This window comes from Typopeltis vanoorti, chromosome 8, assembly GCF_054136105.1.
Source record: "Typopeltis vanoorti isolate ZY-2024b chromosome 8, IOZ_Tvanoo_1.0, whole genome shotgun sequence".
Classification (NCBI taxonomy): Eukaryota; Metazoa; Arthropoda; class Arachnida; order Uropygi; family Thelyphonidae; genus Typopeltis; species Typopeltis vanoorti.
This window is the reverse complement of record NC_143556.1, coordinates 19908029-19934669: the sequence shown is the minus strand read 5'-3', so window position 1 is coordinate 19934669 and position 26641 is coordinate 19908029. Positions and strand designations below refer to the sequence as shown.

At 34.9% G+C, this 26641-nt stretch overlaps 1 protein-coding gene across 4 annotated transcripts in view; it reads right to left on the bottom strand.

Moving 5' to 3' along the window:
• The window catches only part of LOC150103802 (exonuclease mut-7 homolog), a 313402-nt gene that overhangs the window by 14513 nt on the left and 272248 nt on the right, over positions 1-26641 (bottom strand). For all 4 annotated transcript variants that reach the window (XM_090396540.1, XM_090396541.1, XM_090396543.1 and 1 more), the window contains 2 exons: positions 23253-23362; positions 2787-2988 (listed from right to left, as the gene is read on the bottom strand). In XM_090396540.1, coding sequence (XP_090252666.1) covers positions 2787-2988; positions 23253-23362 — 312 coding nt within the window. The remainder of the gene's footprint in view (positions 1-2786; positions 2989-23252; positions 23363-26641) is intronic.

Genomic DNA, 26641 nt, shown 5'->3' with positions numbered 1-26641 from the left:
TAAGTCAACGGCAGTGAATGTTTGGGCAGGTATGATGTTGCTTCCTGTGCTTTAGAGGGAAAGATTGTTGTTGTCGAGCTTATTCTCAACTCTTCCTCTAATGTTTGTTTGTGCACTGCTCCACAGAGTGTTATGTCCACTTAAATCCCTCATTAAAAGTACATGAGGGAGGGGGGGATGATTTCTCAAGATGGCAATGATGTCATCTTGAGAAATCCTGTGGTGAGAGGGAGGTAGATGCAACATAATGTTATTATATTTCCAACAGAGTCTTTTAGCAACTGCTTCTATACTGGTGTTAATTTGGATTTGTTGGAAAGGGGTATGGTTGCGAACAAGGACTGCCACATCTCCAATGAGCAGGTCCATCTGCTGTCCTGCTTTTACTAATAATGGTAACTTTACAGAGAACTGGATCATCACTCAGTTTCAGGTATGTTTTCTGCAAGCAGAAGCTTACTGGTTTATATGTCTGCAAGAGAGCTTTGATGTTTTATTAAAATCCACAACAATCCATTGTAGAGAATGTTTCCATTATTTCTTTTTGGCAACATCATCTGACTTCCTATGATGAGTGGTTTTGTTTTCATTAGTCATGGATTTTTTTTCTTTTTTGAGAATTATGATGGCGAGTAACAATTATTTCTTCTTCTGGAAAAATATCCACGATTTCGTCAAACTCCACTCCATCCATGACACTTGGGATATTGATTATCTTCCTGAGAGAAAGCAGAAATATCCATACCATTTGTTAATGGGCTATCTAATAAAAGATCTGGAGGCATATCTTTCATCCTCTGTGGTACACATTCCTGTAGTGGGACTCTTTTTGGCATATCTTCAAGAGTAAGTCCATAATGATTTCTCTTTCATTCACTCAAAGGAGATAGCGAGTAAATCATATCTTTGAGGGATGTTATAGTTGTGAGAAGGCAGAATTGACATCCTTGTCAATGTCCCGACTGGCACTTTCTTTGCCTTTCACAGTTACCTTCTCAGCAAAAGAGGGTTTAGCAGATGTTGTTACTGTTTTGGTGTATTGCCTCTTCACTTCCTGGTATGTGATGCATTGCTCTATTTTTAACTTTTGTATCTTCTTTTTGTCCTTCAACCTTTGGCATGCTTGGGAGTATACCAGGTTGTCTCTCTCATAGTTAGAGCATTTTGGTGTTTTGTTCTTACAACCTTCATTTTTATATTCTTTACTGCCACATCAGGCACAGATGGCAGAACCATGACAGGCAGTTTGAGAACGATCATATTTCTGACATTTAAAGCAACTTAAAAGGTTTGGGCTACAGAGCTATATAAGACATTGAGGCATCCTGCTTTGGTGGTTTTGGTTTGTTAAAGGTAAGGATGATGTTTCTAGTGAAAATCAGCTGCCCATCAGGAACATCAAGGAGGTCCCACTCAGAGTAATTTTTCTGATTGTGCTGCTGTAGTTGTTTCAATAAGGATATCACCTGAATGCAGTTTCTTTACATTTCTGGAATTCCTGCCAACCCTTCCAAACCCTTCTGGATGAAGAGGGATGACATTTTTCCAACTGGATGTTCAACTGTTGAGTGTATGATTAGGAACAGTGGTATATTTGTTACGGCCTCTGATGTTTTTTGTTTCTTACTTTGCTTTTCTATTGATGATTCTATATTTTCTGTACCTGATTGGGGCTTCTTGAAGGCCCTGATAAAGAAGAGGATGAAGAAGTGTTCATTCTCAAGAGAAACTGGATTCAGTGCCAGAGCTTCACACCCACCACTGAGCCACAAACGAATACCCAAAACTTGAAAGTAATAACTGTGTTCGAGGGTGGAATACCAAGGATACCCCCAGATGCTATGCGAGCACCACAGCAAGCACTGGCCATGTCTCTGGACCATGGGGAAGAAGACTAACTGAACACCCTTAACCCTTGGTCAAGGGTGTTCACAGTTAGCCCACTAACCAAATGCACATCCAGGATAGTAAGAAAGAGTCAGGAGAAGTGGAGCAAAGAATATGGGAAGCATAGACAAAGAATAAAAATGAAAAGGGCCAGTACCATCACTAGGAGGTCCCCTGCACCATGAAAAGATGCCTCACATGAATGGATAATTACTTAGAAATCTTATATGAACATTCTACATGCAGTGGGTCTAGATATCATAAATCAACAGTGCATGGTACAGAATGAAATGGGGGAGGAGAGAAACTATGCATATGTATGAATCTTGTTGCTATGCATAATAATCCTCCTCCTTCTCATATGATTAAGTTCACTAAAAAATAAATAATTGAAATAGAGGGCAGTATCTTATCTGTGATAATGCAGTTTGCATTTTATTACATATTTAGTGCTCCTATGATTAGGTGGATAAGTGGTGTTTTCTCCTCAAATATCTCTGATTAAGATCCTAAACATAGTCACTGAACTCGGACGTTAAAGTTATAGTTTCTGTTTCCACAGAAGGCAGTGCAATGAAAAGATACTGCAAGGACACTCATCTATCCCATTTGTGATTTCACATGTATTTGGTACTGGTATCTTATTAGTTTATGATATACCCCCCACCTCCAACCTCTTCTTGTGATCTGTGATAATAGATAGTAAAAAGAGAATGCATTGATGCACAAAATGCATGTTTAACTCATCTTAGAAAAAAATCTTAGGATAAGTGTCCAACTTTTTTTAAAGTGAACTTTTTTTGCTCTTATCTGACAATGCAACTTGAATCAAAAATTAGTTTACTTTCTTTGTTTGTGATATATCAGTATTGTGATATATAAACTAAAATGAAACTTACCTGCATAAATAACCTGTGCGTCTCTAAGAGGTCTTCTTTCCCAATCAGAAAACTGTTCTCTCTTATCAAGGGGGCTTCCTAAGATAATATTAGTCATTTCGCTCAATCCTTTTGTACAGTTTACCTGAGAAGGTGTAGAGCTACAACTGGGATTACTCTCTACATTATTAGGCTTTACCATTATTGGATAATTGTTTTGCAACTGAAATAATGACCAAAAAAATAAATAAATAAATAAAATATAATTTTTATTTTATTAAAAAAAGATAGCTAGAGAAAATATACTAAATATATGCAGTATAATAAATGCAACATTACTCATCTAAAATATATGGCTTAAATTTTGGTCTTAACAATGTACGTAGGGATAATTATTACAGACTCAAAACTTAGTAAAAAAATAAAAACAACATATTGCAGATTACACACCTAAATCTACAACCTAAACTTAAAGACAACTTAAATCTCTGGGTATGTCAAATATTGAAAAATCTGGATTTTTCATAATTAAAGATAGCACTTTTCAGTAATGAAAGCAGTCATCTAACAAATGTGCATCTTATAAATCTCACTACTAAGTATTATATTTAGTGTAGTACAATGTTAAGATGGATTAAAGTACATAACATCTCACAATGAATCTTCCAATTTTTTTTTTTTAAATTTTTGTTGCTCTTTAAGATAAATGACATCCATCATGTCCTTAAATGTGATGGTCAACCAATAAAATAAATTTTCAACAATTAGTTTTTATGAAATTACACAATCAATGCATGGAAAATAAAGACAACACCATACTATGTATGGAAGAAGCTAAGCAAAAGTCATGGGAAGACTCTGATAAGAAGATAAAAGGTAAATATCATAAATGCAGTAAGCGACATGTTCTAGAGGCTACTGAAAAAGCACAGAAATGTAGATGTGATATATAGTAAAAGTAATATAAAAGTAAAGAGTATAGTAAAAGTAATATAAAAGATACTATGGATGTCTGAAGTAATTACTATAAAAAGACCTAAATGAAACAAGTGGTGGCAGAACAGGAGTAGAAAATATTCAAGAGGAAGACCATCAGTAGTATATATCAATGCCATCAGAAAGCCAGAGTGTGGTGAAGAAGCTGGAGTTGATATTAGACCAGAAAAGTTCAAAGTATAAAAGTTTTATAGTGACTTCACTGCACAGTCCAGAAGACATGGTGAAGATCAATTTTTCGGGCTTTTGTGTAAGCAGCGTGAGAAGGCAGAGCTTGATGATAGTATGCTTGGTTCTTTGTTTGTACAGCCTTAGTGCATCTTTTAGAGAACCAAGGCTGGCTTAGTGAAAATTTAGAGAGGAATGGAGAATATATGCTTCCATTCTGGAAAGGATTATTTCCGTGATATGCAACTTGAGGACAAAGAGTGTTAGATTTGATTTAACACTCTTTGTGACTGTTTTGCTACTAGTTGGCGACAGTGATCATCATGTACTAACCTGGGAAGTAGCCAACTATATGGATGTTTCAATCAGGACAGGTTACATGGTGAACTAGAAATCTGGAAATTATGACAAGCTCAGAAGGACATTACTTTTAGTTCCATGGTATCAGTTACCAAATGGGAAGGATATTAGAATATTAGGAGGTTATATTAGCAGTGCATGGAAAACTTTGGAAAGATGCTTAAATCATGTGGTATCTGAATGTGTACTTAGAGTTTGAAGGACAAATAGGATAGGAGTGATATGGAAGGAATATCATGAGAATAAGAGTGAGAGGAGTTATGAAATACACAAAGTGCAGGCTAGAAAACTTACAAGTATTATACTAAAAGCAACCCAAAAGATTTTTATTGTAATGCTGCAAGTAAAAGAAAGAATGAATGTGGAAAAATAACTTTATTGAATATAGATGATATAAGAATACCACCTGAATTCAATAAAGTTATTTTTCCACATTCATTCTTTCCTCGTATCAGAAGCAGATGCAACAGTTCAAATAATGAATGCTCACTTCATCAAGTGATATCAACTTAGTATATGTAACAGTGCACAGTGCTCTCACTGCATTTGATGAAGAGGCAGAGGTATATGCAAAGGGAGGTGTTACAGCTGATGCATAACCTGGATAAGTATTCGGCAATAGGAGCAGCTGGGATATCAGCAGATATGCTAAAGGAATGTTCAACCAAACTGGCTAGGGGCCCTTGATATGTTTGTATAATTTGAGTCTTAGCTCAGAAAAGATTCCACAGGAATGAAGAGAATGTATGATAATCCCATTGCACAAGGGTGATGCAAAGACTGATAAGTCTAACTATCAACTTATCTCTGGAGTCATAGTGAAGATTTTAGAGAAGTTAATAAGAACTTGCATACAGAAATGGGTGGACAAGGAAGCTATACTTAGCAAAGAACAGCATGAGTTTATTAATTTAATAATGTTACAGCTCAGCTGGATAAAGGGAATGGATACACTATGATACTGTTAGACTCTGCTAAGGCATTTCATTTGATATGATATCACATGAAAGGCTATTATATAAACTGGAGCATATGGAATTGGGATATAAACTATTGGTTTGGATAAGTGGGTGGCTGATGGACAGGTATCAGAAAGTGGTATATGGTGTGTGTGTGTGTGTGTGTGTGAATCTGCTAGATTTAATGTGACCATGGTGTGCAGCAGGGATCAGTTTCAGATCAGATCATGGGATGAGATGTTGTTTAATCTATATACTAATGATACTAGAAAGGACTTGACAGGAGATTTTCAACTGTTTGCTGCTGATGATGCAAAGATACATAGATGAATCTGAGATTGTAGTGATAATACAGCATTTACAGAATGATTCGAATAGGCTGGAGGTGTGGACACATGATAATGGATGTCTATTCAATGTTAGTAAGTGTAAAGTTATGCGCTACGGCAGTGGTGGCAAACCTTTTTATGCGCACGTGCCAAAAATTTATAAATAATATTTATCGAGTTGGTGATGTGCTGGGCAGTTTTGAATAGGGAAAAAATTAATTATTGTAGAATTTTATTGAGACAAGTTTAAAAATTAACATAGAATTTCATAAAGATGAAGTCATAACTTGACATGCATACTGTCATATACAAATCAGTATCAATTATTTATTAACAAGATTTTTACTGTTGTACAGTGGATGCCAAATGCTTTAGATCAGGTTTTCATATTTTGTCACTTTTAGTAATACACACACTGAACTAGATTTATCAGTCATTCTATTTCTTGAACTCTTTTATAAAATTCATTTTGGAAAAGAATGACTCAAGCATATGTAGAGGAGAAAATTGATAATATAGCCATCACTAGTTTTTTTTAAACAACTAAAGGTTTCAGGAAAGGCATTCCAAGTTCTCATTATTTCCCCTTCTGCATTCTTTTTAATTACGCCCAATAATCCATCATTTTCAATTATTTCCGAGTCATTTCTCAAATCGACAAACTTTTGTTTCCATATAGAAATGAATTGAAAATCGATTAATTGCATTTCTATATCTTCCAAATTCAGCCACTCGAAAATCTCCAAATTCAGTTTATCTGCTGATGTTGTGTCTGGATGTAAAATAAATTTTGATGTTTCTGCAAATTGCCTGAACTGCATAAATCTTGAAGAAAATTCATTGATTATCGACTCAATAACTGCAGAAAAGTCTTGTGTTAATTTAACTTGATCTGTTTTTTCATGAGATTCTAGATCTGCAAAGAATTATTTTGTATTTGGAAAATATTTGAAGGTATTGGAAATAACATCATAATTAAAATTTTGTAATTTAGCTTTGAATGCTATGATTAAATCAAACATGACAGTAACTGTCTTGTTAACATCTTGCAGTTTAATGTTTAATTCATTTAAATGTAAGCACGTCATTCGACATCCATTAATTGATTATATTTTTCAATGAACTTCTCATTATGTAAAAAAAAAGTAACTTCATCTAAACATCCAACAAATCTTTAAAGAACTTTTCTATGACTTAGCCATCAGACGTTGTTGTACATAAGTAAAAAAAAATTACACTGAGTTTACCTCATTTAATAATTCTAGAAATTTTCATTTATTTAAAGTGTGTACAGATATAAAATTGACCAATTTTGTTACAAGGCTCATAATATCTTCCAGTAGTTCAAACTAGCCTTTGCAAATAAAACCTGCTGATGTATAATGCAATGAAAACCCAGAACTGAATGTCCAATACACTCAGTAAATAAAATGACAAAACCATTTTCCTCTCCAGTCATACTGTGAGTACCATCAGTAGTTACTGATACAATTTTGGAAAGATCTATTTCTCTATCAGCAAGTGCATTTACAACTGTGCCACGAATATCTATTCTTTTTGTTGTTAATAATGTTAAACTGATCAATTCTTCTTTGATATTATTTCCAACACAATAACGAATAAAAATTACTAAATGAGCTGATCCAGTTATATCAGTACTCTCATCAAGACAAAGAGAAATTAAACCAGAAGATTTTATATCTGGGGTGCTTAAGGGTCAAAGCTGTATAACTGAGAGGAGACCTCCACATAGCCTTTAAAGGAATGTGGAAAACCGACCAGGGCTTCTGACCTAATGTCCAATCCTCACCTTCTTGTGGTGCATCCGGTTGGGTATCTACTTGGATACTGAACGAACGAGGATGGGCTGGCAATTTGGAATTTAGCCGACCAAATTGTATTCTTATTGGTTAAACCAAAATATAGAATGATGGCACAACATGACAAAATTTCATGCCGGCTGGGGCATCGCCCGGTTAAACAAGGCTCCCGTTGTTTTCGGCAGGGAACCAGGGCGAACAGCGAAAAGTCAGCTACTGGAACAAATCTGAAAATAAACCCCAACTCAACATCACCAGAGTTAAAGATCGGTACTATCAACGTAAGAAGCCTGAATGGCAAAGAAATGGAGCTAGCCGAGGAATTAGATAAGTACCAGATTGACATAATAGGGGTGACTGAAACAAAAAAGACCAAAACTGGTGAGATCTTTCTGAGCAATAAATACAAAATGTTATATTCAGGCAATGACAATCAAGGAAAAGAAGGAGTAGCCATAGTATTCAACACAAAATACGAGGCTAATCTTCTTAAATGGCAGTCAGTCTCAAGTAGAGTAATGTGGGCAAATATGAGAATGGGGAACTGGACAATGAGACTTATTTGTGCCTATGGTCCCACAGAAGGTTCTACTAAGGTAGAAGTGGAGGAATTTTTTGAGGCTTTAGAAAAAGCAACTGACACAATGAAAAATGAAAAGTTGGTCCTTGTTGGGGATCTAAATAGCAGAGTAGGAAATGATTGTGAGACATACAAAAATATTTTGGGAAAATTTCGAGAAAAGAGCAAAGCTAATAATAATGGCAAATATCTGTTGGATTTCTGCTCAGGACATGGACTGGTTATTACTAACACCATGTTCCAACATAAAAGTGCACAAATTCACATGGAGAGAAGAGGCTAGGAATAAGAAAAGTCTCATTGACTATGTTATTGTTGATAGTGATGTTTTCTCTCTGGTGCAGGACACCAGCATGTACAGAGGATTTGAAATTGGAAGTGATCACTGTTTAGTTTTGAGCAGGATAAAATTGAATTTCATATTGAAAAGAATAACATGTAAGAAAGTTTTAAAGCGAATAAAAGTTGAGCAGCTCTCAGATGTGAGCTGTAGACTAAAATACACAAAGATTATTGAAGAAAAACTGAAAGAGTTTGAGAACAGGAATCAAACCTTGGAGATTCAGTGGCAAACTCTGAAGAAAACATTGATTGATTCTGCCAGAGAGGCATGTGGTGAGGTTGTCTGTAAGGATAAAAAAATCAGAACTCCCTGGTGGACACAGGAAGTTAAAGAGGCAGTGAAGGAAAAGAAGAAAGCATACCAAAAGTTCCTGTCAAATAAGTCAGCTCGTGCTCTTAGAGAATATAGAGACAAATGCAAGAATGCTAAACACTGTGTAAAACTAGCTAAACAAAAGTCATGGGAAGACTTTGGCAAGAATATAGAAAATAAATATCAAGAAGGTGGCAAAATATTCTGGAGGTTATTGAAGAAGCTTAAGAATGGAGGAAAGAGTGCTGTAAAAGGAATTAGAGATGATAAAGGTGACGTGAAAACGGGAGAAAAAGATATCCTTGAAGTATGGAGTAATTACTTTGAAAAACTGCTAAATGAAACAAGCAGTGATGACAGCACAGTGGTAAAAAACACTAACCAGGCATGCAGTCAGGAATACATATCCATACTTGAAGTAGAAAAAGCCATCAAAGGCTTGAAATGTGGAAAGGCAGCATGAGTAGATGATATTCGACCAGAAATGCTGAAGTATGGTGGTATAAGAGACTTACAGTGGCTGCACTGCATAGTTCAGAATGCCTGGACAGAGGGACGAATTCCCGATGATTGGAGTAGAGCTCTCATAGTACCCATATATAAAAAGGGAAATAAAACTGCATGTGAGAATTATGTAAGGTTAGGTATTTCCCTACTGAGTGTTCCTGACAAGATTTATGCAAGTACTTGAGAAATGGTTGAGAAGAATTGTGGAAGAAAAGCTTGGTGAAGAGCAAGCTGGATTCAGGCCAAATATAGGCTGTCAGGATCAGATCTTCACTTTACGACAAATAGTCGAGAAAGCATGGGAATATAACAAAGATCTATATTTAAGTTTTGTAGATCTGGAAAAGGCATATGACAAGGTGCCAAGAGAGAAGCTATTCAATACGCTGCAGTTATATGGTGTCAATGGGGCATTATATCAAGCAATACTTAGTCTTTACTTGAGTTGTAAGTCAGAGTTAGAATTGAAGGAAGTACAGGAAGATGGTTTAATGTTAAATCTGGTGTGAGACAAGGATGTACATTATCCCCTTTGTTATTCATTATCTATATGGATCACATTATGAAGGAAAGTGGTATTAAACATGATATCAGAATTGGAGATGTTAATGTCAGCTCTTTGCTTTATGCGGACGATGTTATATTTCTAAATAAATCCGCTACAAGTCTGCAAGATTCTCTGACTAAATTGAATAGCTGTTGTAATAGATATGGTATGAAGGCCAGCATTAAAAAGACAAAAACAACGAAAATAGGCAGAATCATTGAAAATGTCAACTGTGTTGTGAATGGAGAACCTGTGGAACAAGTAAAACATTTCAGTTATTTAGGCACGATTTTTACTGAAGATGGTAAATTAAATATAGAAATAGACAACAGAATCAGCAAAGCTGGTATGGTAGGAAGTCAATTGAATAAATTCATATGGAATAAGAGAGAAATTAGTCGGAACACTAAATTAGCTATATACAAGACAGTGTTCAAACCAGTTTTAACTTATGGATCTGAGAGCTGGGTCAGAAGTAAAACACTTGACCAAAGACTAGAGACCACAGATATGAGAGTCCTGAGAAAGATTATAGGTGTGAACAGATGGCATCAATGGCAGTATCATATTAAAAACGAGGATATTAGGAAAGAACTTGACATTGTCTGCATCCAGGAATGCGTTAGCAGAGCTAATCTCAGGTGGTATGGTCACTTAAACAGAATGGGCGAGGAAAGATTAGCAAAACAAGTGTTCTCTGCCAGGTTGGCAGCAAAACGACCCAGAGGAAGACCAAGATATAGGTGGATTGATACGGTACAAAGTGCCTTAGACGATAGAAATATAAGATCTGATAAGGTCGGAGTCTTGACAAGTAACAGACTGATTTGGAGGAAAATTGTAGATAGGAAATTAATAATGATGTAATTTTTTTCATGTAGTACTATCATATCCTATACACCCCTTGAGGGTACATGGCAGGAATTTGATGATGATGATGATGATTTTATATCTATTTTTTGCTGATGAGTTATATTTTTAGCCATTTCCAAGATTCTATCTTTCACAGGGTTCCTAGCCAAAGTATATCTTTTATTCTTTGAATAATTTTTTCCTTTTTTCAAAATCTTCAAAGAGAACTGGCACATTTTAACCATGCTTCTTTTATATATTTCCTATCACTAAAAGGCTTTTCTTGTTTGGCAATTACATTTGAGGCAAAAAAAAAAAAAAACAATAGCAGGAGTTATATTTGAATGACTGCTGATAAATTTCATTAGGGTTGTTGACTGAATATTTCTTTAATTGCTTGAGTAATAAATTCTTTGTTTGTCCTTGCTTTTCTCAAGGAGTGATTTATGGTTTGTCTCATAATGCTGTTTTACTGACATCATTCTGCTTACAACTGTCCTGGAACATACAACACATAGTGCTTTATTGTCTTTGTTAACCATTCCATACTCTTCAGTCTACCAACTTTGAAACTCTCTGCTGCTTGATTCTGATAATTTGTTTTTTATTTTCACTTGCCATGGCAAGTAGAATTGCAACAAATTTATTCAAAACTAAACTCAAATGCATTTTTTTACAGTTTCAAAAAATCAACACTTTATTACATGCCTATATTAAATCACCTTTATAATTCACATTTAGAGCAAAAACAAAACACAGTGCACATACGCAACAATAATACACTTGCGGCGCTGCTTATTTCTGCCCCTACTGTTAGTATGATGAAATGCATAATGAATGCACATGCAAGTAGAGAAGGGAAGAGTCCGAGAATCCTAAGCATGAGTTATCTACAATGTGTCGACTGACGTGAGGAAAAATTGTATTTGTTCATAGCCTGCTGTAGGAAGAAGGCCCAGCAGATATGACAGATATGATCACCATGTTACTCTTAATATCATGTTTCGATGCCATGTGTTTTGGCAAAGTTGCAGCTGATGACTTTTCATATGCTAAAAATATTAAAGATCATAAACTTTAGATAATTAATAAGCTTTTAAATAATGAAAAGTTTTGGCAACTAAACACAGTTGTTTTCTATCAGCTGCCATGTCATTATGCCCCTCAGACATTGGCTAGGTGTTCTTAACATCAGCTGTAGTTTTCAGCTGCCGGGCCTTGTTAATAGTTAAAAAAAAAAAATTTTGAATAATTTATAAGCATATAAAATGATATCATTTAAAGCATATAAAATGATATCACATTATGCCATAGTACCATACTGGTACTATGGCATAATGAGATATCTATTCGAGGGGTTATGCTTGGAGCAACTGAAAGGGCTAGAGATCTTGGAGTTATGGCAGATAGGAATTAGAAGTTCAAGATTCACATAGCAAAAATTGCCAATACAACTGAGCTGATAATTACGATACTGAAATAAACAATGATATTTAAAGATATGGAAGTCCTTTAGCCTCTTTACAAGGCCTTGATACGACCACACAGGAAACTACTATGAGCAGATTTAGTTTCCAGTGTTTCAAAGTGATAAAGAAACTATGAAAAGGCTGCAAATAAGAGTTTCAAAGATCATATTGGGATTATGGAATGTAGATTATGAGGATTGCAGAGATTGGTAGACAGAAGAAAGATAGATGATATGATGATGGTCTATAAACTTTTTTAGAAGACATTGTTAAATATCAGTTGATAAAATTTTTCATTATATGAAAGGTGGGGAGATGAGAAGGGATTCGTAGATGTTATGTTTGTGAGTGGTTAAGAAAGGGATGAGAGCTAGATTTTTCTCTCGTAGAACCAAGTAAGTGTGCATGAGTTTAAGAGAAGGTGACAACTGGTGTGGGTGAGGTATGGTTCCCTCGTTGAGTCCTTGATTCCCTGAAGGTCTAGTAGTAGTGGTAATAATAACAGAAACATTAGAGAACTCCCCACCCCAATGTCCAATAGAAAATTGTCCATTGGTGCATTGAACCATTTTAATATCATTATGTTCATGACTTTTTCAAAAAAGCAAACTCTTCCTTCACCTGATTCACTAACTTGCATTTTTTTTGGAATAGTTATTGATTTCAATGGACAATTTAAATCCTGTTGTAACTATAACAATAAATGGTAATGCTAACATATATGAAATGAAAGTATCTCATATAAAATCCTATAATAAAGATTTTTAATACTGCTAGTAACACATTTAATTACCTACTTTCATCAACAGTATTTGTGAAAAGTAGAAGCTGCATTAATAGAGTAGATATTTCATTGAAAGTTGATGATAAAGATGATAAGATGAACAAAGTAATCTGAATAAGAATGTAGAACACATTCACAGTGCAGTCAAAAGTGGCCAATTTTTTTTTTTTTTTTATAATAAATTTAGTTTAATCTTTTATCCAAGTGTGAGCAAACAAAGTTTGCGCCTGAAAGTATCTTCAGGACTGGACTAAGGTGGTACAATACAACACCAGAAGATACTTTCAGGCACAAACTTTGTTTGCTCACACTTGGATAAAGGATTAAACTAAATTTATTATAGTCTAACCAAGTGAAAAATAAACTTTCAAAATTTTTTTTTTTTTGTTGATTTAAATGCTATCCATCGTTTACAATTTTTTTACATACACACTTGTTAAGGTTATGAGCGGTCTGTAAAGCATAGGCAGATTCCCAAATAATCTGTCACTTTTCTAGCACAGTATTTTATGATTACTGTTGGATGGGAACCTCCAGAATCTAAGGCCCACTGCAGGAGAACCACACTATCCAGACAATATTTATCACACTTCTCCTTGCACACTTTCACCAACAAAACACTCTCCAAAAGCAAAATTGATGAATGCACTGGACAAGAGAGATACACATACAGCAGTATCCTTAGATTTGTAAAGCTTTTCATAGATTGCTAAACATAACAAGTTGGAAATAACTAAATTGGAAAGGAAAAACATCTAAATAAAAGGCGAAAGGAAATTGAAGAAAGCAATATTATGGGTAGAAAAGACATCTGTTTAGAAAAATAAATGATGTTACAGGGAAGTTTATCCCTAGATTACGAGTTGTAAAAAGTAATTCAGGAAATGTCTGATGGAAGCAGAGAAGCAGTGAAAAAAAAGATGGAAAGCGTATTTAGAGGATTTGTACAAGAAAGATAATAATATTGAAGGAGAATTTGAAAGCAGAGTTTGTTGAGGAACCCATGATAATAAAAAGTTGAAGTGATATCGGCAATGGAACAACTGCAAAAACGAAAAGCTCCAGGAGAAGCTAATGGTGTGTCAGTGGAATTAGTGAGAGCAGCTGGGGATGAAGTTGTGAATATATTGACTGAAATTTGTCAACAGGTTTAGACGAAAATATACTGGCCTGGAGCTTGGAAAACATCAGTATTCATCCCAATTCCAAAAAAAAAATCAAATCCCAGAGACTGTGAGAATTATAGAACTATCGCTTTAATTTCACATGCAGGTAAAGCTACATTGAAAGTGATCCAACAAAGGTTATTATTATTATCACGTGACACCTCCAGGGAGTCCAAAGACTCATCGAGGGAGGGCAACTACTCTACAACTCTGTCTCCATCCAATTCTCCAATTGCAATCATCATCTACTCCATCTATCCCACCACCACCACTAGTATAGACAATCACAAACATCCATGTACATGGCAGGATTCGAACCCACAGCCTTTTGGCTGGAGAGCAGATATGCTAACCACTAGGCCAACAAGGTTAAAACCAAATATGGGAACCAAATTATGGGAAGAACAAGAGAATTTCAGAAGGAAGTATTCATATGTTTTACTGATTATAAGAAAGATTTTGATTGCATGGATTGCAACAGATTGTGGATTGTAATACCTAAACATCTAATTCTCTTGATAAGAGAGAGATGTATGACAACCAAGAAGAATCAGGAAAAAGTCTTTGGAGAAACAGACTGTGTTCGAGTGGAAAAAGGAGTGTGGCAGGGTTGTATATTGTTGCCCTACCTTTTTAATATCTATAGTGAATATATTATGAGAATGGCTGATTTAGCCAAAGATCCAGCTGGAATTAAGACTGATGACAGAAAAACAAATAATTTAAGATATGCAGATGATACAGCTCATATAGCAGAAACTAATGTAAGATCTGGAGTGGTTGATTCTATTGGTTAAGATGAAAGTAACAAAGCTGGGCTTAATTTAAACATCAGCAAAACAAAAGTGATGGCTTCTGGCAATTTGAATGAATTTATAATAGAGGGAGATAAAATAGAAATTGTTGAAAGTTATGATTTACTTGGGTCCAGAATCAGAAATGATGGTAAATATGAAAATAAAATTAAAATGACAGTCACGGGGGGAAAAAAAAGCGATGTTAAAGCTGACAAAAATTATGAGATAGAGGTGTGAGTAAGGCCATGAAAGTTAGAATTTTCAAAGCACTGGTATTTACAGTAGTGATGTATGGATGCGAAAGCTGGATTATTCAGAAGGCAGACAGAAAGCGAATTGATTCATTTGAATCATGAGTGTGGAGAAAACTATTAAGAATCCCATGGACTCCAAGAATGACCAATAAGAAGGTTTTAGAGAATATAAAGATAGAATGTGATCATCACCTGGAGGCGATGATCACTAAACAGAAGTTGATGTACTTCGGACATATTGTGTGAGCTGATGAATCATTGGCAGTTATGTTGGAGAAGACTGAGGGAATGAGAAGAAGACTACAAAATGGTTGAATGGACAACATAAAAGAACTTACCAACTTAAGCTTAAAAATTAATGAAAGAAAGGACAACAGGTTGAGTGAAATGGAGAGCCTTTGTTCACAAGTTCACCAAAGTCGAAAATGATTGGATGGCACATAACAACTAAACTGAAATGGATGGGATTAGATATTAGATTAGCAAGTTGTGTATGGGGTCGTGGTATGTATAATAAAAGAGGAAAATCACTAGTGGTGTGCCACAGAAGTCTATTTTAGAACCATTGCTATTTAACTTGTATGTTAATGATACTGGGATGGGTATAACTAGAAATATGTAACCATTTGCAAATGATGCAAAAGTGCAGAGGAGAAGACTATTAAGAATCCCATTGACCAAGAATAAGAAGGTTTTAGAGAACATAAAGACAGAATGTACCTGGAGGCAATGATTGCTAAACAGAAGTTGATGTACTTTGGATACTATGCAAGCTGATGAATCATGAATGATGAGGAGACAAGAAGATGTAGCTTTATAGGGCTTAAATAGATTGCATGAATGGGCAAGTAAGCAGAACTTCAGTTCAATTTTGCAAAGTGAAACTTTAAGCGAAAAGTATACACTAGTGAAAAATACTGATGATGATTTATGGTTTATTGACCACCCAACCGGCCAAGACGTATATATACGTCCAGGTTACCATGGATGTGAAGTGCTTATTAAAATTGTATTAATGGTGCAAGGACAGCAAAGGTCATACTATGTCATATCAAAGGTTATGCAAGTATACAAGACAATCGGAAACATCCATGCCCACTGGGATTCAATTCTGCAACCTGTTGGTTGTAGAGTGGGTATGATATCTACTCAGTCAATGAGGCCAGCAAAAAATTTTGAAGGAGGTTGAAGAGTCTAGAGAGAAAGAGGGATCCAGGAGTGACAGTGGACAAGGTCTGAAGCAATGTTCCTGTAAGCTATGTGTGTGTGTGCACCACCAGTCAAAATGGGGTGAGCACACTAGCAACTGCAGCACAAAATTTTTGCTTTCAGAATTTCTAATTTACAGTCAATATTTTTGAATGTACTACAAAAATGAACCAGCAAGTTTCAGAGGCATATTTGTTTAGAGCATCTACTGTCTAGACAATAGTCACTTGAACTCGAGTAAATAGTGGTGGATTTTTGTAGGTATGCAGATTTAAGCAAATTAGCTCAGTGCTCTCAATCTTACAGTAACAGCTAGATGAGAAAAAGCCAACATTAAATGAGAAATATTACATTAGCAGTTTTAGTGCATTAAACCCTCAAAATGTCACTGTCGAAGTTAAAGTGAAAATGAATGCAAATTTATTTAAATTTGAGTGGCTGGACAAATATGATAATTCATTTCTAGACTACATGCATATGTATTTAAGTAGCTGAATGAGTAAGCATGTAGGTAACTCTTACAGAAATATTTAGCATGCAATGCACAAGATCTTTTAACAAAGATGTTGTCACCAATTTTAGGTGTGTCAAATTAAGAGTTTATAGCATGTGGCTTTGTAACTTGTGAGCACAGGAAACTGCATACATTGAATCTGAGACTGGAAACCTGAACACAAAATGTTTTTCATCCACACATGGGTTGGCAAAAATTAGAGAGAATATTGGTCTGAAGTTCAGGGATCACACTGCACAAGTCATGCACAGATTTAGTTTCTGGTTTTCACACAATGAGGATATGTCAGAAAGAGTCCACAGAAGATTGATTAAGATGGTAAAAGATGTTGTGACCTAAAATTGGTGACAACATCTTTTTAAAATATCTTGTATGTTGCATGCTAACTGGTTTTTAAAATGTGAGTATGAAGTTAGATTGAGGGAATGTAATTTGCAAAGCATCCTCAGAAAATATAAAGAAGGTATGAGCAAGGGAGTAAGGAGAAAGTTCTTTATTAAATGTAGTGTATTGATTGACAGTGTGGTGAATGTGATGAGGATATGCTGAATGAGTTTTGTGTAAGAGTGTTGCTCAAACTCTTGCTAACTACTACACTAGCCACTTTTTTTCTCAATTCCGAGGATGATTCCTTGTTCTGCCAAGTGCTGAAATATTTCCCTGTGTCAATCCTATAAGACCCTTTGCAACTTAAATATTTCTATCGTATTGCCTCTTTTCCACCCATTAACTTGTGCAACTCACGTACCCTAAATCTATCCTCATAAGGAATATTCCAAAACCACTCACCATTTATGTCACTTGTTTCTAAATCCTTTCCAGCACTTCCTCATCTCTAATGATACCACAGGAATGGAAGGAATGTATGATAGCTCCATTGTACATGGGTGGTGCAAAAACTGATATGTATAACTACTGATTTATCAGTATCTTGGGTGTGTAGTGAAGATTTTAGAGAAGTTGGTAAGAACGCATACAGAAATGGGTAGACAAACATGCTATATTCTGCAAGGAATAGCATGGGTTTACTAAAGGAAGGTAATGTTTTACAATTTGCTCATATTTTATAACAATGTTATAGCCAAGTTGGATAAAGGGAATGAATACCCTATGATAATGTTGAATATCTAAGGCATTTGATAGGACACCACACAAGACTGTTGCATAAACTGGAGAATATTGGATTGGAATATAAACTCTCAACTTGGATCAGGGGATGGTTTACAGATATTATCCAAAAATTGGTATACAGTGGGTGTAAATCTGCCAGATTTAAGGTGACCAGTGGTGTACCTAAGTATTCAGTCCTTGGGCCATTACTGTTCAATCCATAATGACATTAGGCATGATCTAACATCTGATGTGCAATTGTTTGCTAATGATGTAAGGATAGGCAGGACAATCAGGGATGCTACTGATATTCAGCAATTACAAAATGATTTGAATAGACTGGAAATTTGGGAAAACGAAAATGGCTGTCAGTTTAATGTTAGTAAGAGTAAAGTTATGCACTTTGGCGCGATTAAAATTCCAGCGTCATATTGTATTAGTGGGTTTATGCTACAAGAAACTGAAGAGGCAAGGGATTTTGGCATATTGGTGGATAGGAATTCAAAGTTCAAAGGTCACATAGCAAAAGTTGCAAATACATCTCAGAGGATAATTGCGATGTTGAAGCAAACCTTGACATGCAAGGATAAGTAAGTCATTTTGCCTCTTTATAAGGCTTTGATAAGACCACACCACAAAACCACAAGATTTGGTCTCCCAGGTTCCAAGGGGATAAAGAAGCTGTGGAAAGGGTGCAAAGAGGAGTTACAAAGATTATATCTGGATTTAGATTATGAGGACAGACTGCAAGTATATGGTTACAAACTCTGGTTAACAGGAGAAAGAGGAGGTGATTATGATAGAGGTCTATAAACTTTTGAATGGGTATTATAGGATAGTGTCTGATGAAATTTTTCATTATGTGAAAGATGGGGAGAGAACTTGGATGGCATCCATGGAAGTTTGTTCACAATCAAGAAAAGGATAAGAGCTAGGTTTTCCCCCCGAGAGCAGTGAGTGAATGGAATAATTTGCCCTTAAGGATAGTGAGTGCATCTAGTGTGAATGAATTTAAAGGAAGGTATGAGCTGGTTTGGGTAATTTATAGCCTCCCTCGATGAGTCCTTGACTCCCTGGAGGTCTCAGATAATAATCTCCAGTTCATCTACTTCAACTATCACATCAGTATTATTAATTAACTTAAGGAATTCACAACGCACACTAGAATATAAATTAAATTTTAATCTATATTTGAAAACCCAAACCATAGGATCCACTGGGAAAAGACCAAACTTCTACACAGATCTGCATACAAACATGAATGTTTATATAAAGAAAGTGCTGAAGCCCTACTTCACAGATCCAATCTAAACCGCAATGATGTTCTTACCATTCCTAAAGTATGGGAAATTGTCATACAAAATTGTGTAAAATAATTCAATTTTAATTTAATCTAAATAATCTGATGTATTTTTTTTTTTACTCTAGAAAGCGCTGCTGCACGCATTTGGATTCCATTGTATTCATGTGCCCTATCTGTATGTTATTCCTAGTATTGTTCTTAACTGTACTGACGATGTCCTAAGACACTTAGGTCGAAATATTTACGTATTAAAAAAACCTATTACTGTGGTTTTACGTGTGTTTATTTAGTCGAGATATCAGAAAGTGGTATACGAAAGAGCAGAATACAGGCAAGACTAGTGGTGTGCTGGGACCACTACTGTTTAATTTGTACATAAATGATATAGGAAATAACCTTAAAGGAAATATTAATTTCTTTGCTGGGAAACAAATGAATGTTTCATTTGTTTGCTGGATCCACTGGGAAAAGACGAAACTTCTACACAGATCTGCATACAAACATGAACGTTTATATAAAGAAAGTGCTGAAGCCCTACTTCACAGACCCAATCTAAGCCGCAACGATGTTCTTACCATTCCTAAAGTATGGGAAATTGTCATACAAAATTGTGTAAAATAATTCAATTTTAATTTAATCTAAATAATCTGATGTATTTTTTTTTTTACTCTAGAAAGCGCTGCTGCACACATTTGGATTCCATTGTATTCATGCACCCTATCTGTATGTTATTCCTAGTATTGTTCTTAACTGTACTGACGATGTCCTAAGACACTTAGGTCGAAATATTTACGTATTAAAAAAACCTATTACTGTGGTTTTATGTGTGTTTATTTAGTCATGAATTCTCCACAGGTTTCTTTATATAATCAAATTTCTGATATCTGTCCAGCAGCTGTCCACTTAGCCAGGGTCATATCCATCCCCATCTGTTGTAATTTGGATAACAGACTTCCATGTGGTATCCAATCAAATGCTTTTGCAAAATCCAGCAGAATCATCGTGTAGCCATTTCCTTTATTCAACTCAGCTGTCACTCTATAAAAAAGTTAGTAAATTACTAAAGCATGATCTTCTCTGTTCTAATATGTCAATGTGTATCATCACATTTTTTAAAAAATTGATAAGAATTTCTCATTGATATATTCTGAACAGTTCATAATACTATATGTCAAATAAAAGAAACCTGCTGGCAATGACTTTTCCCATTTAAACTTCAATATATTTGTGTTTCTTTTTTATCTAAATTTCAACACTGCATAAAAAATAATGTAAGATAATATATGCTTCCTAGATGGTGCAGCATAACTTGCTCTATGTGTTATAGAATACATAGAGCAACTTATAGTGACGTCAAATGTTCGATTACATGAAAGTACGTAGCAAAAATATTTCATGTGCAAATTTTTGTTGTTTTATATTTTAATTAACACATTGACTGCCACTGGCCTAATGTGTAAATTTGTTGCTGGTGACAATGTGTTGTTATGTTGGTAACATAATATGAGAACTCGCAGTTGGCAGTCAACATGTTAAAAAAAAATTCTGTACAGAATTTTCTTCCAGAGATGACTTTTCCCATTTAAACCTCAATATATTTGTGTTTCTTTTTTATCTAAATTTCAACACTGCATAAAAAATAATGTAAGATAATATATGCTTCCTAGATGGTGCAGCATAACTTGCTCTATGTGTTATAGAATACATAGAGCAACTTATAGTGACGTCAAATGTTCGATTACATGAAAGTACATAGCAAAAATATTTCATGTGCAAATTTTTATTGTTTTATATTTTAATTAACACATTGACTGCCACTGGCCTAATGTGTAAATTTGTTGCTGGTGACAATGTGTTGTTATGTTGGTAACATAATATGAGAACTCACAGTTGGCAGTCAACATGTTAAAAAAAAATTCTGTACAGAATTTTCTTCCAGAGAAGTCATTACTGCAATGAAATACCACTGAAGCTGCACAATAAAGCAGGACAAAGACAACATTCGAAATTAATTAAGATGAAAAATTAGGATTAGCAAGCACAAAAGTCTATGATAAAAAATATTAGTGGAATTTGATTCATGCAACTCTTACTCTATTTCCTTTAAAACATCACTAGAACTTTTGGCAGGACTCACTTGTTATACTGAGCAAGTCTGTTATAATTGTGTTTGTATTTATGCCATAATTACTTCTTACATTGTTGGTAAATAATACAATAAAAAAAATGTTACACTGATGACATGGTGACAACAAGCAGTGACACCATGGCATAAAACATTCAAGAGCAATACAATAATGAGTATGTATTAATATTTGAGATAGCAACGGCCATCAGAAATCTGAAATGCAGAAAGTTAGAGATGCAGTAATGATATTAGACAAGAAATGCTCATGTATAGAGGTATAAAAGTTTTATTTTATGGTGGCTACACTCCATAATTCAGAAGCCTAGTCAGAAGGCTGAATTCCAGATAACTGGAGTGGAGCTCTCATAGTACCTATCTATAAAAAGGAAAATAAAACTGAATGTCAGAATTAATTACAGAGGAATTTTCCAAATCGAGTGTTCTCCGTAAGATTTATTTAAGCATACTTAAAAGGCTAAAAAAAAATAGTGAAAGGTAAGCTATATGGTTACAAAGTTGGAGAAAAACAAGCTGTGTTCAGACCAAATAGACTAATTTTCAGGGCCATTTTAAGACAAGTAGTTGAGAAATCATGGAATATAATAACAATCAGTATTTAAGAATTTACAAAACTTAATTTAAGATTTGTAAACAAAACTTAAATCAAAACACTACAGTTATATGGTGTAAATGGGACATTATATCAAGCAATACATATTTGAGTTGTAAGTCACCAGCGAGAATTGATGGATATAGGAAAAGATGGGCTGATGTTAAATCTTTTATGTCCACTGTTAATCATCTTCTATATGGTTCACATTATGAAGGAGAGCGGCATTAAACCTGCTATGAAATTGTGGATGTTAATCTCAGCTCTTTATCTTATGCAAATGATATTATACTCCTAAATAAATCTAGTACGAGCCTGAAGGATTCCCTAAACTGAATAACTGCTGTTATAAATTTGGAATGAAAATCAGCAATAAAAAGGAAAAGACAATGAAAACACTGAATAGAGAATCTATAGAAGTAGTAAAATATTTCAACTAATTAGGCACAATATTTAGTAAAGACTACAAATTAAATACAAAAATAGTTAACAAAATTAGGTAGGAAGTCAATTAAATACATTTATATGGAATAAGAGAGGAATTAGTCAATGTGTTACTAGCTATACAAGACAGTTCAAACTAATTTTAACTTATGGATCTGAGAGTTAGGTGGGAAATAAAAAATTTGATCAAAGACTGGAGAAAACAGATATGAGAGTTCTGAGAAAGATTAGAGAAATGAACAGATGGCATCAATGGCAGTATCATATTAAAAAGAAAAGAAAAGAACTTGACATTGTTAACATTGAGGAATGTATTAGCAGAGTTAATCTTGAGTGGTATGGTCACTTAAACAGAGTGAGAAAGGAAAGGTTAGAAAATAATGTATTTTTTTTTCTAGGATGAAGGAAAAAGACCCAGAGGAGGACCAATAGCTAGGTGGACTGATACAGTATAAAATGCATTAGAAGACAAAATCTGATGTTATTGTAGTTTTGATGGATACCAGATTAATTTGAAAGAAAATTGTCAATAGGAAGTTAGTAATGATGTAATCTTTTCCACGTAGTACTATCATAATATTCTGTACAGTCCCTGAGGATACACATCAGTTATTTGATGACAATGATAAGAAATGTATATTAGTCCTATACAAATAACACTAGGTATGTTCAATTTGATGCAACCTGACCTCTTAAAAGCAATCCTTAGATTATAGGCGACTTTCACTATAACAAACATCACAAAAGTGAATTCTCTCACTGCAACAAATTATCATGAAGTCCCAGCAAAGCCTTCATGATATCAATCAATTGTTAAATAAAATTCATTATAACGCACTATTCCTTTGATCCTGAGGAGTTTACTATAGTGAGAGCATACTGTATATTTAATCAGCTTAGCATAAATTACAGAGCTACAACAGTACCTCTTTAAACAAGGAATTCAAATCTAGCATTTTCTTTGTTTTCTTCAACTTCTCTTTAGCACCGGGAATACATTTTTCCATCATCTGAAGATCGCCAGAAATACTGTATCCTAATAATTACATGTATCATTGTTAAATAACAATATTACTAAAAAATTGCATACAATTCTTTTTCATGAAAGAATTTAAAGAAATTAAACACTATAATTTCCCAATGTATCATTTTCATATTTGAATTTCTATATCACACAGTAACTGAAAAAAAAAAAGGTTCTATTAGAATAAATTCTAGGAAACATGATACTAGGTGTTTCCTTACTGATAGATAATCAAATTTAAAATTTTTCATAACTTTATCTATAAAACCAAAAAATGAAAACCTAGCACACAATAACAAGTGTCTATATTTGTTTATTAGATTTTAAGTTATTTTTTTATCAACATCAATCATAATATTAGTTCAACCATAGTTTGAACTTTTATTTATGTAAATGTGAAATACTTCTTTCATAAGAGCAAATCCATAGAGTCAAGAAACTTATTGCAAGAGGCCCACACCAACCATTATTCACACAATGCTTATCATAACTCTTGGACTCATTCACTGAATAGCACTTCCAATTACTTCTGGTAACCAATTCCACACCAATATTTCCAAGCAAAGAAATCCAGCTCGTGTCCTTGCAAACTACACTGTTAGACATCTTCTCTTATTCTTTATCCTATTCTGTCATATATTGAAAAGTTTCTTCTCCATCAATTCTATAAAAATCTCTAGTAACTTTTCTTAATAATCTTAATAAAATTTTTTTCATAAAATTAAATCTCTTATCTGCCTGCATACCTATCATCAGAGCAGTACTTACACTTTTCACAAGGTGGATGGGACCTGATGTGCTAGAGTGCTCTGAGGCCACTTCCTCATTGATTGGGGCCCTTAAAGGCCCTAATCTTTTTTGGGCCCCCAGCTAGAGCCTTATGCACAGGTGCACAAGTATGGCCCTGCCTATCACATCTGTAATTTACAATCTAGCCTCATAGTAAGATTTCCACAGACCTGAAGTTATTTTGGTCAACTATCCCTGAATCACTTCCTCATTTTCAGGAAGCTCAGTGACCAAATCTGAGCACAGTAGTTTCCAGATGGGATTATCTCTACTTATTGGTCTGTTTTTTGATATCCCAGTGATCCTTCATGCTATTCAGCCCATTTCCACAATATCTATCCTGAGCTTTGCATCATTTCTCAGCACCTTTCCACCAATCACCTTCAAATCCCTGAGCTCATTACATTACAGTCTCATCAATATAATTATATGGTTTGCAATCTTTTCAACCAATTTCCGATTCTACTTAAGAAACTATCCAAACTTCAACAAATTTGGTTGCACGAGACTGCCTCAATCAGGCCACTAGGGGATGCTATTTAGAACTTTAGGCTTACTTTCAGCTGTCATGCTGCTTCAGCCTTATTGCTTAGTGTAGTGCATGCATGCACGTATCTTGGCCACTAGGTGGTGAAGAGAGAGAGGTATTTGTCAAGATCACTGTGAAAAGATAAGTTTAAATTTTAAAATGTGGAAATAGTGATAAATTTGTTTAAATATTGTTGTATGATAGCTATGATTGGTAGATGGAGAGCCAGAATCATGAATGGTATGCTTGCAGAGCTGTGCGAGGAGAAAGGAGCACAGATTTTGGATGTATGGCATGTATTGGAAGAAGAAAGGAATTATACAGATGTGATGGATTGCATTTGAATGGCTTTGGAGTGAGTGAACTAGAGAAACTGTTGCTAGATGGAACTCAGTGTGTGATGCAAGCAAGAGATCAGAAATAAGAGGTGAAGTGAAAGATCAGGAGAGTGGTATGGAAGAGAGTGAAGAGCTTGGAAATTTAAACAGTAGTAGTGTGAACGGCAGAGAGAACTGGAATTCAAGAGGAACAGAGAAACAGGGAGAGCCTGGGTGGAGCAGGGACATGTGGTATAGAGAGAGTGGATACTGGAAGTAGTAGTGAATGTCAGTATGGGGATGATCAGCAGAGAAATGGAATAGATCAGGATGTGAGTGAGGCAGTTGAGACTGAGCGGATATGTGGTAAGAAATAATAATAAAGGTGACTGGGCAAGGGCAGGTGTGGTGGGAAAATCACAACCAACAAGTGACTTTGGTAGGACTGATTATAGACTTAAAAAGGAACTGCTGGGCTTATTTACAAATGCCAGGAGTATCAGAAATAAGGGAGATGAAACTGTTTCAGTGATTGAGTTTATTCATCACAAAAGTCACTAGAATAAGTGAAACATGGTTGAATGAAGATATCCTTATGGGAATAGAAATGGAAGGGTACACTGTTTCTTGCAAAGATAGAAAGGACAAGGGAAAGTGCAGATGATGATAGTAGGGGAATTATGTCCGCATAAGGTAGACATGAAAGAGGGAAATAATGGCAATAGTGTTGAGGTAGTGTGGCAGAGCAGAGATTAGCAAAACATCATTTGTTTGCTAATCTTTTCTCTTCCATTATTTAAGTGATTATATCACCTGAGAATTTAGGATTTAGCCAACCAAGTTGTATTCTTATTGGCTTAACACGTTTATTGCCAAGCTGAAAATTGGAATTTCGTGTGGTGGCCAAATTTTTTTACTTGACAGCATGTCCACGTGATAACGCGTGATCGGCCGTCAGGTGAGAACTTGCATCACATGATATCGCGTGCTTGGCAATGAACGTGTTAAACCACAATGTAAAATGATTGGTACAACATGACAGATATGTAGTTGGATATTGCTATAGGTCAAGGAATGTGCAGAGTGGTAATGAAGAAATATATAAGCAACTTGGTTTAGTTGAACAAGTGAAGGATGATTATCAGAGTGATTTTAATTATGGCAGTATAGATTGGAATGAAGAAAGAGCAATTCGAAATAAGGAAAACAAATTTCTTGGGTTCTCAAGAGACAACTATCCCAGGCAGTATGTAAAGGACGGAATGCGAGGATCGAGAATTTTAGATCGATCATTTCAGAAGATGTAAATGTAAGTGGGGATACGCACTTTCCTCCAATTGGTGAAAGTGACCATGAGGTGATCACACGGGCTGTGGCTAGTCACATGAAGACTTTTGAAGAGGATAGGATATATATATATATATAGTAGCAAACAAATTAATCTGACAACTCATGTTTTAAAGAAAAATTTAATTTTGCAAGAAAATAAGTACAAAAATTTAACTCCAACTTTACCTAATAATTTATGTGACCCTCTGTTCCTAATAAGTTCATTAATTCGCTTAGGCATGGACTCTACCAACATAGAACACATTTTTCTCATTTCTGCATCTTAAAACCATACTTTTATAATCAATTGTATCATAATTTAATTTT